This window comes from Homarus americanus, unplaced genomic scaffold (assembly GCF_018991925.1).
Source record: "Homarus americanus isolate GMGI-L3 unplaced genomic scaffold, GMGI_Hamer_2.0 scaffold34345, whole genome shotgun sequence".
Classification (NCBI taxonomy): Eukaryota; Metazoa; Arthropoda; class Malacostraca; order Decapoda; family Nephropidae; genus Homarus; species Homarus americanus.
The window spans coordinates 1,437,501-1,457,898 of record NW_024736072.1 but is presented as its reverse complement, the minus strand read 5'-3'; the positions used below and the strand labels follow the sequence as shown (position 1 = coordinate 1,457,898).

At 37.1% G+C, this 20,398-nt stretch overlaps 1 protein-coding gene across 5 annotated transcripts in view; it reads left to right on the top strand.

Annotated features, from left to right (window-relative positions):
- Positions 1 to 409: 409 nt before the first annotated feature.
- Positions 410 to 20,398, top strand: part of LOC121871910 — a 46,327-nt gene continuing 26,338 nt past the window's right edge. For 3 of the 5 annotated variants that reach the window (XR_006089981.1, XM_042374511.1, XM_042374508.1), the window contains exons 1-7: positions 410 to 557; positions 6,491 to 7,242; positions 9,129 to 9,358; positions 12,501 to 13,154; positions 14,277 to 14,408; positions 14,821 to 14,886; positions 16,023 to 16,046. Coding sequence is in view for 4 of the 5 variants with exons in the window: in XM_042374511.1 (XP_042230445.1) it covers positions 6,495 to 7,242; positions 9,129 to 9,358; positions 12,501 to 13,154; positions 14,277 to 14,408; positions 14,821 to 14,886; positions 16,023 to 16,046 (1,854 nt within the window). In the remaining variant the exon portion in view is untranslated. Of the gene's footprint in view, positions 558 to 4,033; positions 4,183 to 6,490; positions 7,243 to 9,128; positions 9,359 to 12,500; positions 13,155 to 14,276; positions 14,409 to 14,820; positions 14,887 to 16,022; positions 16,047 to 20,398 lie in introns of all 5 variants that reach the window. The other 2 variants (XM_042374509.1, XM_042374510.1) reach the window with 2 other exon arrangements.

Sequence of the window (20,398 nt, the reverse complement as noted above, 5' to 3'; positions counted from 1 at the left end):
TATTTTCTCGAGTAAAGAAAAACCGACTTCAGGACTGGTTATTCAGGCAGCCATTCTTCTTAAATACAAAAACAATGTAAATGGAATATACAAACTTAATAACGTAGAAAAAAAAAGATTAAATTTAATATCCATCTTTCAATTGGCACTTCTTATTTATTTATTCTACTTGAAGTTTTATAATAAAATTTTGTCTTTTAATTATGGAAACAATGTTAACAGTACAAGATGCAAGTGTGAAATATAAATTATTTTAGGTCTGAATAGGGTTTTTATAATTACATATACACATTAAAAAGGTTTAAGATATTATGTAACTTTAAAAAATACGCAATTTATCATACGTATTGATAAAACATGACTATTGATATTAAATTTACCCGTTTTCAGAGTGTTGCTTGTTTTCGTAGTTCAGGACGAGCCTCCAGATGGACCCATATATGGTGATGTATCTGTAGGTGACTAATGCAGATAAAGGGAGAAATAATAAGGAAAAACACCTTAACAGTATCTACACCACCCGCGCTCATGTGTAGATTATCCACTTAATAATACAGGTGAGGAGAATTATCTTAAGTTATTAATGTACAGGGAGAGGATGTTTTTGAAGAGTCCAAGTGGTGTAAAATTAAATTAAAGGGAAGGGATTTAATTATTGTCGGGTGTATCTACAGATCCCCAAACTGTGGTCCACTAAATCAAAGGAACTTACGAGCCTTAATAGACAATACAGCAATGGTCAACCCAAACTATGGCGACATCGACTGGAGAAATGAGTTCACCCCAAATGACTTAAATAATCCTGCTACTCTTTTTATAGAAACTCTGAGAGATAATTTTCTGTTCCAACATGTTAGAGACCCGACACATTACAGAGGGAAGCAAACACCCAAGCCCCTAGACCTCATCATAACTAACGAGGAGGGTATGGTGGCCAAACTGGAACATCTTGCCCCAGTTGACACCAGTCACCATGTAGTGTTGTCATTCAGATTTAACTGTTACTTCGTTCAAGATAAAGCCAGGCCAAGGTGCAAATATTACAAGGGAAATTACAATGGGATGAGGGAAGAGATGAAGGGTATCCACTGGCCTGACTCACTAAGGCACAAGAACGCAGACACTACGCTGAATATTATAACTGACCAGGACAAAGCTGAGGCATTGAACAGTTTCTTTTCCTCGGTGTTCACAGGAGAGGATGCGATTAACCTTCCTGCGTTTGAGGACAGACAGTTCGACACAGCACTGACCCACATTGTGTTCACAGAAGAGGGTATAAGAAATAAACTGTCAACGCTAAAGATTCACAAGAGTCCCGGCTCTGACATGGTGCATCCCAGAGTGCTAAGAGAGTTGTGCAACACACTTGCCGAGCCCCTGAAGATCCTGTTTTGTAAATGCCTGGATGAACAAAAGGTCCCCAGTGATTGGAAAATGGCTTATGTGAGTCCTATCTTTAAGAAAGGCGATCGTCACTCCATGAACAACTATAGACTGGTGAGCCTGACCAGCATAATATGTAAAGTACTTGAGAGTATTATCAGAGATGCGGCGATGGAACATCTTTTAGGAAACGACCTTGTAAAGGATTGCCAACACTGTTTTATGCCGGGGCGCTCCTGCTTAACACAGTTGCTCAAGGTATTGGATATTTGGACCCATATTCCGGAACGGGGTGGTAATATTGACAATATATTCCTAGATTTTGCCAAGGCTTTCGACAGTGTACTCCATGAAAGGTTGAAAATCAAACTGGAAGGGTACGGAATTCGGAGAAATGTCCTAGCAAGGATAGAAGACTTTCTACAGTACATGACCGCAAGCAGTGTGGTGATTTATGGCATGAAATCATCATCTGTACCTGTCACAAGCGGGGTACCACGGGGCAGTGTATTGGGCCCGCCATTGTTTGTTTGTTTCACAAATGACATGCCTGACGTTGTACACTCCTCCATACAAATGTTTGCGGATGACGCCAAGTTATTTCGGGAAATCAAGAACCACGCGGACTGTGAAGAGCTGCAGAAGGATCTCTATGAGCTCCAAGAATGGTCGAAGAAATGGCTGCTGAGATTCAATGTCACGAAGTGTAAGTGGATGCACCTGGGGCGTACTAACAGTAAGGAGGCGTATCGTATGTCCCAACGGGATGAAGAAACTGCACCATTTGAGACAATGTGAGAAGAACCTAGGTGTGCATGTTGACAATGAGCTGAAGTTCTCAGGCCATTGCGAGAAGAAGGTAAATCGGGCAAATAAATTAATAGGTCATATAAGAAGGTCGTTCAGATATCTAGACGGTCCGTCCTTCATAACGCCCTACAAGAGTGAAGTGCTTCCCCATCTGGATTACTATCACCCAGTCTGGTCCCCGAGATATACTAGGGACTGTCAGTTGGTTGAAAATGTTCAAAGGAGGGCCACCAGACTGGTGCCTGCGCTTCGGCACCTCAACTACTCTGAGAGATTGGAGTGCCTGAACTTGCCTAGCTTATACTACAGACGGGTAAGGGGTGACCTAACTGAGGTGTACAGTATAAGCATCTCAAGGGGCACTACTCAGTCGAGTGTCCTTACCTGGAGCTGGCGGTCACTTGCCCCACAAGGGGTCACAGCTCAAAATTGAAGAAGCTGGATGTCCAGAAAACTGTGAAGGCAAACTTTTTCGGAGTGAGAGTTGTGAACTTTTGGAACAATCTGCCAGAAAGTGTTGTGACAGCACTGAGTGTAAGCTGTTTCAAGACCAGAGTTGACCAACACTGGAGCAGGTTCAGGTACATTCAGGAGCCAGTGCATGCCCAGTACTGCACTTGCCAACAGTGCATAACAGAGATGTGACCGATCGCCCAAGTGGCTAACGAGCCGATCAGTGGCGAAGAGGATGAAAGAAAAGTAAAAGTGTAATATGTACTGGTACTGATATTTTAAGTCTGCAGGGTAGTTATGAGTTTCGGTTAATATTGACGACTGACCTGCCGACTAGTTATTTGTTTTGGTGTTTAATTTCGACTAATGTGGAGGACTTCACAACTGTTTATCCCCTTCTCAGTAATAGTAAGTTTGGTCAATTTATAGTATCACACCGGTCTTCATTTTGATATTAAAAATAGGTCTTTCCTATGTATTTGATGAGTTTTGAACGAATTTGCTATTCATTTCCACCGGAAATCAAGTGGTTTTTTTTTTATTTTTTTTTAGATAACCCCCAACAATCATAACGGAAAAATGGATTTCTTTTTTAGAATAAATAGTATAAATTATATTACCAACCAGCCAAGAAAACCTAACCTAACCTAACCTAACCTAACCCGATGTTCATGCCCCAGACAGTTAAAGAGCAAAGACTGAGGCCTGGAGCGATGCGTGAGCATGGGGTCAGACCACCTCTGCTATAAGTAAACAAATCACCGCGGCACTTGTGACTGAGCGAAATTATTATCTCGGTTATCCTTAATTTCCGGTGGAAATATCATAGAAGAAAAATGTCTTAGAATTGTGTAAACATTACGAGATACATATTTTTAATACGGAAATAAAGACTGGTGTGATACGGTACTATAAATTCACCATAAGTTTGCCCACGGCAGGTGTTAAGTTACGCTAGGTTAGCTTAACTTAACTTGAACTTTTAAATAAACTCTTTAACACGTTTGCCATGGTTAATATATACGACTAACCCACGGACGAGTTATTTTTGTCTCTGTTTATTTTCTTACATTATTTTCATCAGTGAATGCTGATGTGAAAATCATTTCTTGTGCAAATTCTTTGTTTCATAGATAATTAGGCGCCTAAGCGAGCACTAATTTGTCTTCCCGGCAGTAATGAGGCCGTGCTCTGCTGCTGTGCTTTTCCCCTGGCTCGCGGCAGTTTCATTTTCAGCATGACATGAAGGTTGTCGCCGGTCTTATATGGACGTAATTTGTGAATTTAGGGATAAAGATAATGAGACCCTTCGATTGTTAAAAGACCACGGCATTGTTCCTTTAAATAGAGACTGTTCACACTCTGGGAATTCCTGTGCTTTCAGACCGGAAAGAAATTTGTTCACTTCCTCAACTCCGTGGTTCGATGTTTCCCGCCATCACAATAAATCACTCCGCCGTCCAGGCTGCATAAGCGCCGATGCGCCCGCATCATCTCACGTCCAGAAAGTGCCTCAAATTTCACCATATCATAGTAAGCTCTTTCTGTTTAATTTAATGGCGGTACGGGGGCTAGTTAGGTAAGGTTAGGTAGGTTTGTTTGGTTAAGTTGGTTAGGTTTGTTTTTCATACCCACAAATGTTAATTTACGTTTATTTTAAAAATATAAATTTTAACACATTTGTACAAACTATAACAGTGTCCACTATAAAAAACCCCAGTGAAAATCCGGCGTTTTTATAATCGTTTTCGATCAATTTCGGCTGCGGTTTAGTCCTGAATAATTACCTTTGCCATATCTCCAACACTGTCCTCTATAAAACACAGTTAAATTGTGGTACATTTAAAATAATTTTCTATGAAAAATCAGTGGTTGTGAATCATAAACAATTGTGGTCAATTTATATTAGCCCAGTTTCGGTTTTTCCATAAAAAATGCGTTTTTCCTAAGGTTCTTGTGTTTTGAGCGAATCTGACCTTCTTTTCTGGTGCTAACCGTCTGTTTTTGATTTAAGCCCCCCTCCCCCATGACAGGGATGGGGGAAGTACCTAACTTAACATAACCTAACCTTGGCAGTAATATTGCAGTAAACAGCAACCACAGAATTCCCGAATTTCACTCCACTCAATAAATAGAACTATTTTTTCTATGATCATTTTCTTATATTACATTAGGTTAGGTAACACATTTTTTTATCAGATTCTTTGGTTGCTGTATTCGGCAATTTTACTACCTTGGCACCAGAAATGAAGGTAAGATTCATTTGAATTACAGCAAGAACCATTGGAAAAACACATTTTTTATGGAAAAATCAAAATTTGACTACTACCGTATCATAAATTGACCATAATAACAATATACAGCTCCTCCCCGACGTACGACCTACTCGACTTTCGACCACCCGGCCATACGACCGCCACAGTAGTACCACAATTTTGTCAAATTACGTATTTTCGAGTCCCAACGTCAGTGATTGCGCTGTGTACTGACAAAATTTTCGTTTGTAATTCACTTTAAAATGGCTGGCAAGCTTAAAAGTGAGAGTTTTGTGGTGCTGAGAAGAAAAAGAGACACCCATTTTAGACTTTCTATGTATTATTTAAGCATTTTCGACTTTACGACCTAGATTTGGGTCCCTAACCCCGTCGTAAGTCGGGGAGGAGCTGTATTAGCAAAAGCTTTACAGTGAAGTTTATGTCCAGTCATACATGTGAAGGGAATTTTTTGGTATTATTTTAGTTTCAGTCATCATGGGAATGATACGACAATGCACAGAGCCTAATAGAACCTGACTTAACCAACCAAAGAACCCTACCTAACCTTATCTATCTTTCTAGCCAGGGGGTAAACTTCCTTCATTTTATCAGAAAATACTTTCTTGAAGCGGTTTGGTGTAAGTTTATGTTTTATGTGGATGTGAGAACACGTTTGAACCGAGCGGGTTGCTCGGTTCAAACGTAAATAAACAAAGACCAGATGACAACACTTGCCAACACGGTAGATTTTTCAGGCGAATACTTATGGTAATTAATTTCTCCGTGTACAAAGCACGTAGAGACATCTTTTTAATGTCATATGATCACTTTTCAATGTGTTTTACCACGCAATATCTCTCATCCTTCATATCCTGCACACTGCAGGTGATTTATGATCATAAATAGAGAACTAAAAGAATTAAAAATAAATACTTATAATTATTTTTTTATTGTTTTTATTACAGTACAGTACTTACTATCACCCAAAGAACATCTCTGGGAAAAAAATGAACCAAATCGAGCGACTCCTGGTGTTAGCTATCTGCTTCAGCATTACCATAAAACATTATCATAATATAATAATAACCTCCCCCCCCATCCCCCCCAAAAAAAAATCCTTCACTGCTTAACTTAGAATGAGCTGTTGTGTCATATTAGGTTCCGGTGCTTTGTTTGCATAGTGTGAACAGCTGACCAGTCATCAAGCCTGTGCCCTTGTCTATCTCAATGTTGACGTATTGCTGGCACCCAGAGGATGATTATGAGAAGGGAAGGAGCTGTTATGTAATATAGAACTACTTTTTGTACAATATATTTTGTGTTACTGTATTTTTTGACGGATTATATACGATATTTAGTGTTTATTAGAGTAGTTTTGGAACTGTTTATGCATATATTTTGGCCTCCAGATACTTAACTACAGTACAGTGCAGTACTGTAATTATTTACATTTAAATCCATTAATCTATATTTTACAGTTTGATAAGTCATGATGTCTTCTAGTACCTAATCCATGAATTATCATGACTTCACTGTGCCATCAGATGTTCCATGAATGACTAGTTAACTATTGTATTCCTTTACAGAACAATGCCGGTCCGGAAGGGTGTGCTGTCACTTGGCAGTTTGTGTATTGAAAAGATTACGCAGATGTTAATTAAAATTGTAAATATAAGCCAACCTAAGTCTAAGAAGCAGAGCTGTCAGTACACACTGACTGAAGACCAAAAACACAACATTCATACAGGAACTCAAGAACCAGTGAACACTGAGGTAGATGAGGGCTTCGACCACCACCACCACTCACAACAAGAGGAGACACACAGTTATGGCAATGGTGCTCAAAATGCCCATGACCAAGTCAGTAGAAATGGAGAGTCCCATGACCAAGTCAGTGGAAATGGAGATGCCCATGACCAAGTCAACAATACTGAAGAGGCCCATGACCAAGTCAACAATAGTGAAGAGGCCCATGACCAGGTCAGTAGTAATGAAGAGGCCCATGACCAAGTCAACAATAGTGAAGAGGCCCATGACCAGGTCAGTAGTAATGAAGAGGCCCATGACCAAGTCAACAATAGTGAAGAGGCCCATGACCAGGTCAGTAGTAATGAAGAGGCTCATGATCAAATCAGCAGTACTGAAAATATACACGACCCAACCATAAAGTTGAAGATTAGTGGTAGTAACCATGAGGTTGATAAGCTAGATGAGCCAAAGCTTGATACAACTAAGGTGGAGGATACCAAGGAAGAATCATTGGAAAGTAACAGTTATAAACTGGAGAAGAAAGATACAGTCCAGGAAAACATTGACAGGGAAATACAGTATAAAAAAGGTTAGTGAAAGAAATTAAAACAAATACTGCTCTTGCATTCTATTTTATTCCTAATTGTGTTTTATTACGTTTCTTTATACTGTATATACAGTATTATGATTACCCCGGTATATATGTTTAAGCAAGATTTGATTTTGACCTCTCCCTTCATTTGGTAGCCAGCTGCTGCTCTGTTGAAGTGAACACAGAACTGGTGTGTGCAAGTGTGTGTGTGTGTGAGTGAGTGAGTGAGTTAGTTACTCCCTGTAGTTATAACAGACAAATAACAATGAATTTGAACTAAACTTGATACTGTATATGTTAATACGTAGAGCACAACAAAAATGAAAGGAAATCCATTATTGGTGAGTTTTGTCATGATTGTCCAGACTTATGATCCATTAATTTTTTTGAAGTGGAGTACTTGGTCTCCTTTACTGGCATAAACTTGTTATATAATGGTGGTTTAAAGGATAAAGGTTGAGAAAGTTTTCTCTTCATTCTTGTTGTTCATGTCATAGCAAAGACCCACTCATATCCTTATTACTAGTTGTTTGGTATGATGCTTCTCTGATGTATGATTAAATTTTTTGTATTGGGACTTTTGCAAACCTTGATGTAGGTTTTCACTTCAAATAAAAAGTATCTACTGTAGGTAAATAGGGTTCTTGATCACTCCATGTTTTACTTCGATAGTACTGTAATAATAAAGTATGTGTCCTTAGCATGTATGATATTACTGGAGTTACTATATGTCAAGCTAGAATTATCTGCCATGTTAATAAAGCTTTTGTATGGCATCTTGTCTTGAAATTATGAATTAAATGTACAAGCAACTTGATCCTAAGAAGCCTATGTTGTTCATATATTATTTCTGATAAAACACAGTCCGGAAGTTTAAAGGACAAGTACTGTACATTTCTGTGGTGCTAGAATGTCTATGGTGTAAGAATACTTGTTTATTTACTTGAACATGAGTCTTAAAATGGTCTCATGGTAACTTAATCATCAGACTGAAATTGCTGTACACCTAGTTGCTCCTTCAATCACCCAAACAGACAAAAATTGCTTGAGGCCAATTCAGGACTGTAGGGTAGGTGAGGGAGAACCTACAGGCCCGGATTCTGCAGTTTGATGGTTGTTTTATTTACATTACAGTATTTGGAAGCAAGATACCTGCATGTTTCCCCTTAATGGTTGTTTGTATTTCTCCCTTACCTACCCAAACAGTCTGAACTTTGCTCATAGTAATTTCCATCTCTTCAGGTCACTGAGTGAGAGTCCAGATGGGCAGCAATATTGAGATAGTTCAGAGACAGTTCTTTCTATGACAGAGGCATTCAGGCCAAAGTACATGAATGGGAGAAGTGTTGTGCTGTGCAGGGAAGCTGTGTGGAGAAATAGAGATAGGGTAAGCTTGAAGTTCTAGTCTTACTTCTAATAAGAGATACTTTACAGTAATTTATCTTGGAACTTACGACCACCCGGACATTACGACCGCCGCAGTTGTATAAAATATTTTTTAAATTACGTATTTTCCAGTCCCGACATTAGTGATCGCGCTGTGTACTGACAAAATTTTTGTTTGTAATTCCCTTTAAAATGGCTGGCAAGCGTAAAAGTGAGAGTTATCGTGGTGCTGAGAAGAAAATGAGACACCCATTTTAGATTTTCTAAGTATTATTTTCGCATTTTCGACTTACGACCAATTCGATTTACGACCTGGTCATCGGTCCCTAACCCGTCGTAAGTTGAGGACTGACTGTATAGTATTTCAAGTTAGTGTAAGTAAATACGGTATATATGAACAAATCTTTGGACAATTATAACATTTGCAGTATCCGAAGTTAAAATGTAAATTAAATGCAGTATTGTGTCCATAACTCAATATTTGTTTAATTTTTCAGAACTTGAGGCTGTAAGACAAGAACTGTGCAGGCTTTTAACGTCACACTCTCATGTCACACTCCATCGTCTGCTCTTTGATTCAATAATGACTCAATTAGATCCTATTTACATGCGTGACAGAAAGGTCCGGCCTGCTGCTCAGGATATTATTATTCATTTCATCAATTCAACTCTCAGAGATCTGGATTTTGGGAGAGTAAAGATGTTTTCTGAGGCTGAGATGTGCAAGGTCAGTACATTTGTCTAACTGTTGTTGCTGAAGATGTACTGTTTCTACCTTGTCTATGAACAGAATATACAGTTGTTGTGTGTTAACTAATAAGCCATAACTTTTCCCTTGCTACTAAAGGTGTTTGAGGATATGGGCATACATAGTCCTGCAACCTTAGCATTAGCTATGGTCTTGTATAAATTTTTAACTACTGTATAGACTAGTGTTTGCTAAGTGAAGACTTTGTAGGTGACTTTCATTTGTAAAGGACATGCGTCATGGCTGTAGGTCATTTACCAAGATTTTGGCATCAGTCAATGTCACCAGTTTTAAATTCTTTGAAACATTTCTAACCTATTGCTGGGACTGAAAACCCACATTCCTAGGACCCAAAACTGGTGTAATAAAAAAAAAAAATATATATAATACTTGTACTTGGTTTCTTCAAGGCATACATTTAGTATGGCAGTTCCCCCTAGAGGGAGAAGGTTGACAGTGCAGACAGTCCTTGGTTTACAAACTTCATGTGTTCCTAAAAAAAACATAATTGTAAACCAGATCAATAAATCCTATTAAAACCAGCAATGGAAAATGGCTGTAAAAGTGTGATGGGGTTGATCCCTAGATCATACTCAGCTAAAAAACACAATTGAATAAATTGATATAATAGATAATAATATGTTTTCCCACATTCGAGTGTCTGAATTCCTGTGTTTATGCAAGTGGAACAATGTTTGAAAGACCAAAATATGGTCCGAAAGTATACTACAGTACAGTATTTGTATGAGCAAATTTCATATGCTGGATGTTCATAAACTGGAGACTTGCCTCCTTTATTCTTTTACGTTTCTCGGTCACAAAATAACAAAACTGGATCAAGAGTCATCGTTCCAGACACTCGAGCCTCCGGATCAGTCACTTTTACTCTGCTTGTACTGGAAGCTGACTGTTCTCCCCAAATCGTATATTAAATATTTATCATGTTTGACCAGTGGCCACACAGTCAAAACAATTACTATTATGTCTTGTTGTAGTTTGTGATATGCACTGTAGGAGTTTTACATCTGTTGAGGAAATTGTAATGTGCTCGTATTCACATTTCATAGTACATCCTATCAAATTAAAAAAAAATTTCTTCAGATTTAGCTTCTAAAAGGATACGTAGTTAGGTGGAGTCCATATTGGGACCTTAGAAGGTCTACAAACAGTATTTTCTCTTTTGAACTTATTGTGTGTCACCTTGTGGTCTTGGGTAGGGCAAGGGGGAATGTTCCAGGGGATTTTAAAACTGGCTAATTCAAGATTGGGTCATTCAGTAAGAATAGTTGGGATAGGTTCTTGTTTGGCTCCTGCAGTTAGATAAGTGGTACAGTATTCCAGTTCATTGTGGAATCTTTGTATGTTTACTAAGTGGCAAATGCTGCTTTTGAGGAACTCAATATGGAAGAGAAGGTTTATCATAATTTTAAATTTATTCAATTTTCAGACTCTTGTTACAAGTTTTGGTTCCTGGGAACTCAGGTTTTCAAGCCTGTAGTTTTACTGACCACAGTACTCTGTACAATATATGAAAGAAAGTTGGATGTTAGGATCAGTCCCTCGTTTTTCACACACGCCATAACTTCTTAACGATTAAAAAAAAATTATATTCAAATATCACACAATTTCATTCTGTCAATCCAGAAAGAACAAAACATACACACTCATACTTTGCTTAGCACTCAGGATGTCTTCCTGGAAGAGTGAGGGCTCTTCCAGCATTGTATGAGTGGTATGTGAGAGCTTCGTTGAGGTATTGTAATACTGTAGTACAAGTATTCCCTGATTTACGAAAATGTTTTGTTCCTGTAAAGCCGTTCCTAATTTTTGGGGGTAAACCAATGAATGTTTCCCATCATAAGAACTGAGATATGTTCCAATGAAAAAGAAATAAAAAATCCCAAAATATCTTAAAATGCCACAAAACATTTTTAATTAAAAATATTTGGTGCACCTGATGATTATGACTCAATAATAAATTCTTTCTCTGACAACTCTTCACCTTTATTGTACATAATTAGCAAATTAAATTTTAGATTATGGAGTAATTTTCTTTTACAATATTTAATTTTTCATATACAGTATTACATGAGAGTTAATAAGGAGAAATTGGACAATCAGGCAACTGGCTGAGTGACTTTGTGCTGGTGAAGACGAGTCTACTTGTCTTTAGTGAGTCTGAGGAGTAAGTTTTATAGTACAGTACAGTAATTGTAAGAGAATGATGACACATTGAAAGCTTTGTAGACTTACCAGTAATAACATTGCAAGTGTGAGAAAATAATGGTAGTAAAAAACTGCATTAGATTAGGTTACTTTCATTATCATTTAGGAAAGAATTATGAAAATGTCAAACTTTTTTTGGTAACTTCAGGGTTTTTTTTTGTGTGTGTGTAAATTAAATCTTAGGAAAATTTTGTTTTTCTCATAGCTGAATTTTCTTAAACGAGGCTTCCTAAATTAGGGACTACCTGTACTGATAATTCTATAGATAGTCAACATATCATTTTATAAATAAAACAATTATTATAATAACATGAGAAAGTATGAGCTAACAAATACTAATAATTAACATAGCCAAGTGTAGCACATCCTCACTACACTCAGCTTCCTCCACCTACCTTAACACTTGCATTGTCACATTCAAGTGATGTTTTTTCTTAATAATTTTGTCACATTTATGGCACTAACACCTGTAGGCATTTTACAGACATAAATCTAAAATGCTGTCAGAAACACAAGTGCTGATTGGCTCAGAGCATATGTTGCTCTCATAGGTGGTGAGCAATGAGTGGTTTCTTGTGTAAATTTTGAAATACCTTACGGGTTTTTTCCCTAATAAAAATTTTCTCCGGAACAATGAGCTCTATATAAATCATCATTATATAGAGTAGCACTAAGCAAGGTATGAGTGTACAGGTACAGAGTATTTGAAGATGCTGAGAGTACATAATCATTTACTAGGATTAATTTCCATCCTTAAGGGATAATATATTAGTCACATAGTAAAATATTAAGGAGATAAATATAGTACAGATATTGTAATACTATACTGTATATATCCTGAAGATTTTGTGCATATCTACTATATTGATTCTAATACCAATTTGATTCTTATTAGGTTTTGTATGAGAATCTACATAAAGCTACACGACTGGAGAAACTGGTGATTGGTCGGTCGTGTTACTGGAGATCACAGATCTTTGAGAAAATGAGCGAGAAGTTGGTTTGTATGCCACATCTAACAGTCTTAAAAATTCAGTACATAGCAACACCTGAGATGATTCATGGCCTCTCAAAAACCTGCTCTAAGCTTTATGAGTTGTCACTGGCAGGCTCAGAGAATATTACTGACCAACAGTGTGATGAAATTGCCAAATGTGCTGGACTAACATTGCTGGATATTTCTGGAACAAGAATTACTGGAAGAGGATGTTGGAAAATTCTAGATGCCATAAAAAGTCTGTCTTGGCTTCGTCATTGTGCTTTCAATTGTAATTCAGATGCACTTCTGTTTGAATCAAGAGCAGACTTATTTAACTGTATTAAAGAACAGTTGCGGCGCGGAGAAAATGCCATATCTTTGGTGGATCGGCCGGACCTTAGTCTCAGAGATGCCAGATTCAACCTGAAGAACTTCTGGCTCTTCAATCCCTTCACTGAAGACTTACTGACCTCACTGCTCTGTCCTGATTTGGAGAGCCTTCGTCTAGATTTTGTCTTCCAGGATTTAGAAGGAGAGCCGGACTTGACGATCCTCTCCTCACTCACCCAGGTTATTTTTGTTCTCTTTTGTTATAACTTAAAGACAGAAGTTGATTTAGATTAGGTTATTCTTGGTTAGGTTAGGTTTAGGTTATACAGTACTAGGTTAAGTTAGGTTATTCTAAGATAGATTACATTTGGTTAGATTAGGTTATGCTAGGTTAGATTAGGTTAGGTTATGCTATGCTATGGTAGGTTAGAATATAATAATATGTTGTTCTCTGTAGATACTGTATTTAATTTTACCTGTAATATAGAATGGGGAAACAAGAGTATATCTTAATGTCAGGCGTATAATAAGTTTTTTGTATAGCACATGTATACCTGTGTACAGTACAGTGCACTCTTATTTTTCCTTGTACAGGTGTATTAAATTTTTTTTTCTTTACTTTCTATGTTATTCTCTCTGATAATCAGCAATGCTGTACAACATATTAAGTATTGCACTGAAATAATATTTAGTAAAGGCAAGATCTAATATGAACTATTGTCATATTGATGATAGATTGGTACTACACTACACTATTCTTTTTCGAGTAGATTTTAATGAGTTTCAGTTGAATTTGATTTGATTTCATAGTTTAACACCACTTTAGAGTGACTAGGGAAGTGGCAGCTGAATGGGTACCGAGTATATCTATCACATCTTGTCCTAAGGGTTGTTGGTTCATGCCCAGTTTATCCAGATGTGAATGGGTGCCCAATTTTACAATTGGGGAAACTGAAGGTAGTTGAATGCAGTGCTGGCCACACTGTCTCCTTGTGTTCCAAAAAGCAGTCTATAGTATGGTGTATCTGCACTACCCTTAATGGACTGTTATGCTGTGAGGCCCATGGAAGAGTCCATTCTCATGTTATGCCTTAAATATACAGTATACTGTACATGCCATAGCCTATGATGTTTGCCAGATACAATGAGCCTTACTCTATTTACTATTGTAATTTATGTTGTCATTCTACACTGCTGAAATGCCAACTACCTTACCTTTTGTACCTGTGACCACTGTATTCTGTACCATTATTCATATCATTTTAATAGGCTGCCTTGTACCTTGTTATCTAGTGTAGGATGATGTAAGAAAATTATGAAACAAAAAACTACTTCTAAGAATTCTTTCATTAATCGTTCCAGATCAGGAACTTGGAGGCAAACTTGTACGACCGATGTTCTATTGACTTAGTTGGTCGTATGGTAGAAGGCTGTGGAAAACGACTAACGACCTTGGAACTGCACCTGGCTGATGACTGGTTCTTTGTTGCACAAGTATGTGAAGTGTAACTGTAGAGTTGTATTGATTATTGTTTATACCTGATGCTATATATTGATCTAGCTTGACGCTCCACGGGGTCACTCTACCGTTCTTCATTTCCTTGTACATGTGATGGATGAAGAGTATTAAGTCACTCTGTCAGTCTGACTGTGGTTAGTGATCATTACCACAGTCATTACTACAGGTGTATTACAAATTAAATTTATATACATAACAATATTAAAAAATTATATGCCTATATTTTACAATAGAGATCTAAACCTTTGATCCCTTGTGTATTGGGGTCCCCTCTGTGCCGAATAAAATTGTCGGGCATTAGCCAAATAAAATATTGAAAATTGCATTCCTGTAGTGAACTTTCTTTTAACAGACATCAATCTTAACCATACTCCCCTCTCCCCACAGGCTCACAATATTGTAGCCACCTGTTGCCCAAACCTGGTAACTCTCACCTTCTCTGGAGACTACAAGGTCAGTACACCTATGTTATGGTTTAATATGTACCTGTATTACAAATATACTTTGCCTTCATCACTTTATTTTCTTTGCATCAGTTTAAATGCAGTAAAACATCCCATTTGAATATTCAATAATTAATGCCTGGGATAACTACCCTGTAGTTGGCTGTAGATATTTCATTATGAATTCTTTTAACTTTATACTTAAATTTTATGCACTGTAAATTCCTGTAAAAGTTCCAATAGTAACAATAGATAATAAGGATGTTATTAATTCCTTTTTGATTGTAAATCTTTTAACCCTTAAATGGGAGCCATAATCAGTGAAAGTTAGCTGTAGGGATGGTGGCCATCATCTGGGGTAGTTTAATTTTTGTGCATATGGAGGGTGGGGGGGGTTAGGGAATCTTCAGTAGCTGGTTAAGGGTTAAAGAAGAAAAAATGATGACGAAGATTGTACAGCACTTGTATGTTTATATGAGCAGTTACAGTAAAAGAATAGCAGCTGATGGATGGTCCTGGGTAGTGATAAAAAGACAGGGATAAACCACATGGAAATATTGGGGTTTTTTGTGGAGATATACACCATAGTAGAACATATCTGTTACAGCAGATAGAGAGGAGTGTGACAGAAGATGATGGAGGAGTACATTATGTTGCAGGATTGAACCAAATTTAGGATCAGCTAAACATGTGGGAAGTCGGAGTTATATTGAGGAAATCAATAGATAAAATTAAGAGAAATAAATATTGAATGAATTTAAAGTATTAGTTTTAAATTTTTATCAGTCAACAACCAAGAAGTACTGTAAAATTATATGTACTGAGTCATACTCTTAAATGAAGGACTACAGTCCTTGTTTCTTACTGTAGAATTATATAGACATTAATATGTAGAACATAGTGTTGTGAGCAGGACCCAACACTATGACAGGAAGTTAGCTACTGTATATAACACAGGTTCTTCGGGCAAACTGCTAAAGGTTGTTGATGGCAGTAACATCTAATACTAAACTTGAAGGTATATGCTTATGATTTATAAAAGTAAAATATGGGTTTGCCAGTAAGGTAATGCAGTATTGCTTTCCTTTTTTTAATTTGAAAAATAATATGGTTTTCTAATGACTTATAATTACTGTATTTGGATAGACGGAAGCAGAACGACCAGATCGGGTAAGCCAGAAAATTTTTAGAATTTTAGTAAAGAGACTACTGTACTGGTATGTGTTGGAGCTCTAACCCTCATCACTCATTATAAACATATTGGTGCATGTTGGCTGAGTTCTACTTTTATTGTGGCATTAAATAAAGTACTATATACTGAAGTGTTTATTCACAAATTGGTATTGATTTTGAAGTTTTCTTTACTGCATAAATAATTTTTGTGTTATATTCCCAAAATTTACTTTTGAAAAAGTTTATATTTTTTTAATACTTTATACAGTATAGGTATGTAACTGTTTATCTAACCGGAAGGCTCCAAAAACCAGCTATGTTCAGGAACAAATTATTTAAAATGTGTGCCAAAAGTAATTCTCGGGCCGTGGAGGGATATTTTCAACCATTCTCCACCAGTGAGCTATATGTTATAATTATTTTTCAACTCGTAAATTTGGGTAGATAAACTGTATGTAATTTTCTTTACTCAGTTACATACACTCTCAATCTTACATACAGAAAAGATGAACAAAAAAAATCAAAGAAATTATTATCATAAGGTAGTATTGGGTACATTCTCAAAATATTCATTTTTTTTAATACGTTACATGCACACAATCTTACATACAGAAAGTTCAAAAAGAAATAAAGAAATAATTATCCTTAAGTATAAAGTTTTACGTATAGTATACGGATTTACATCTGTGAAGCTGTGTGGCGAGTGTGCAGGTTGGGGGTCCATTTTAAGTTTTAATGTTACAGTGTACAGTTAAAGCTACTTTATGGGTGAACTTAGTGATCTGAACAGAGGCTTCACAGTCAGTTACAGCAGGTTTACTGTACATTTTAGGCCTGGCATTCCAAATTCACCCACAAAACCTATCCAGCAACCCCCAGGTTCAAAGCGTGCCGTATAAATGTTCCCATACCTGTATTGATTTTGCTTGTATTTGTAGAGTTCAGGAATAATTATTTTGGTAAAACATGTTTACCATCTAAAAGGAACCATGTTGTTCTGCCAGGCTGGGAATAAATCTTATGACTAGTCTTAAGTGTGAAAAAAGTTTTATGGGAGATAAAGTCACCACACAGGTACAAGGCTGTTGGGTCATGGCATATAAGCAGTGGACCATCCTTCTGTCTCTTATATCAGTTACAAGATGACAGCCATAACAACAGTCCAAGTGTAGTGCACAACTGTGTTCACAATATACATGTCATGACTCCACTTGCACTATACAGAATGCACATTGGATAATTTTCTGTCTGTTCACTTGTCAAGAAGTGTTGACAGCTGGGCTACACAATCACTTGTGTTTCTTCGAATCATCTTTTTAATTCTTGGTGCAAGAGTTGTATTTTGTAGCAATCCTTTTCAAATATCATAGCTGTGTTAATTTTGTGGGGCTGATTTAGCATCTGACAGAGAAGATAACTTAGTGTCACCAGTGTAACTCAGCCAGTTGTATGAACATAGTTGTATTAACAGGGAAGGGATTCCATGCCAATTTGTGAATGACCAGTTAAAAAATGATTCAGGAATCAGGATTTATTAATTTGTCATGACTGGTTTTCAGTGTATGGGGTCCACAGGCCTGCACAATGTGACAGCATTTTAAGGGTTCTTGAGTGATCCATTCTCTTCTAAATTAAAACTTAAAGGTTCCTTCAAGGGGCCAGTGGTTTTTACCTGTGTAATGAGAGTAATATGGGTTTTGATTCATTTACTCACTTGTCAGAGTTTCATCATCAACAGTGTTTTCCAAGAGTGGGACACAACACTTAAGACATGTCCTAATTCAATCACACCCCAAGGAGAGACAGGGATAATAAGGTTTTATGTATAGTATAAGGCACTCACTTCCATTATGTTATCAGCTTGTTACACATGACCATTCCCTTAGAACTTGAAAATATGGTCAGTATTTTTGACATACTGTTCTTATGGAAGTAAAAGCAGATTTTCACCCATGGTGAATGATTCATAAATTAGTTTGTCCTTCAAATCATATTCATACTAATTGTATGACAGTTGCTCCATGACCAGACATTCTTGTACCCTTGTCATAACTTGTGTTGTTTGCTGGGTAGATTCCTCGGGATACAGTATATGACAAGCTGCATCTTTGATAGAGATCATTTACATTGTGCTTAAAGCATTGATCTTTAAAAAGAGGTAAACCCTTTATGTGAAGGGTTCAAGTGTTGGTTGCCCTTCTTTTGTTAATAACATTAGATTTCAACAAAACAAGGCTCAAACTTTCAAAGGTGGAAGTGACACAGGGACAAATTCCCAAGGAAGGAGTGTATACTGACTGTGTGACCTTGGAATGTATGTAAAGTAAGGTTTATACATGTTATCTTCCCAAGGTGTTTGCCATGGACAGTTGCAGCTGTTTCTGATTTTCTTATCTTCCTCATATCAGGCCGAGTCCCCTGGTATAGTTTTTGTAGTATAAATGATGGATTGTTTCTGAAACCCCATATTATAACTAAGATAAGATGGAAGAACCAGTTACCCTCCTTCCTCCCAAGGGTAATTTGCCATATGTATTTCATGGAACATGGTTTGTTGTTGTGGCTGACTGACAGTCCTACCATGAGTGGGCCTCTTATTTGTAGAAAACCCGTTTTACAAGCTTTTGGTTATAATATGAAGTTATAATATTAATTAGATTAGTTACCAGTTGTTATTATTGTTAGGGGTTAGTCTGGGTTCTCACTCTCTCTTCATTTGGCTGGCAGAATCACATGGATCCTCTGGCCTGTTCTCTGTTACAATATGGGACTAAAGGATTGATATATTATTTTTAATTTGATGATACCGTATACAGAACCATTTAATGAGTAGAGAGAGACAGCTGTGACAGTTGTTAAAAGTGAATTCAATGGCCTGAAGAATGGATTGCTACTTTCACAATGCTGTACTAGCAAATACAGTCACGAACAAAAGTCCTGTAGCTTCTCCTGCTGAGCCACAAACCATGAGATTCAGACTTACGAATCCAAATCATTTGTGGAAAGAATAATGCATCAGTGTCTACCACTTCTGGTTCATGGTTCACAAGATTGAGTCTCAGGGTTCGTGGAGCAGCAGGAGAGGCGACAGGACTTTAGTTCACAACTGTACAGCTTGTCCTAGAGGATGGATGGATAAAGTCTAACAAAAATTGAGAAAAACTCACAAGTCAATACCTGATACTGTACATAACTTAAGCTCTGTATTGTTGTTGATGCTGCAAAATCAGTAGATATAAGCCAGTTTGCATTGAAAAGATTGTGTCACATAAGTGACTTTAACCTAGCTTAACTGAACCAAATCTAACCTTACTTAACTTATCTTAGCATAAGCTAACTTTACTTCAGATTACATGATTATGTTTTAAGAGGAACTCTGTGAGTCCTTTTTCATCAGAATATTCTTTATTCTAAGTTTATTTCTTGCCTCGTCTAGAACTTTTTCTCCATTAATACTCCATTTATATGGTACAACAGTGGAGTACAGTACCTGCTTCTCACTACTGCAATTGTGAGTTTTAAGTCACTGGGTCAGATGTGAGAAGGATGTTATCCAGTGTGACTTATCTTTGGATACTCTGCTGTCCTTCTGTACTATTATTGGACAGTGAAGGTCTTAACAAAGAACAGATGTGGATATTATATCAGCTGCCCACCTAAACAGCTAGTAAGCTGACAAGTTGGGAAAGTGATTACAGTATATAGTCGAACTATATACACGCAGTAATTTTGAGGGGTTAAATTCATTCATTTCCGTGGTCATTTATGGAGGAAGATAGCTAACCTTACCAGTAAACTCCTAGATTTTTTCTTCGTGTTGCTACATGAAGAGCAGAACCTCATTCACTATACAGTATACCCCGGTATGCCACTTAAAATCTACAAATCCTGATACAAATGAAGATATGTATACTGTACTGTACAGATAATTTTCCTTTCGTTTGCATCTGAATACATTGCTGGTGGCATTGTTGCCAAATTAGATTCGTCACTCTAACTACATCCCCCCTTACTCGCGCCCTACCAAGCCAACCTGTTACCTTTCTTATGGTTATTTTTCAATATGTAATTTCGGGTAGATGTATGTAATTTTATTCAATTGTTTTACTTAGTTACATCCATACACAATCTTACATACTGATTGTGCCCCCCCCATATTTTTTTTATAAACTTAAAAATATAAAAGGAATAAACATTTCTTCTTGCATAAGAATTAGAATGGTGAAAGGTGGAGGGGGATCAGCTGTCTCTCGAGTCTCATGTGCAGTGAAACAATTGACAAATACTTCATTGTCCCGCAGCCAAATGGCAATGCAATATATATTTTTTTTTTTGGTGCAGTATGCCCC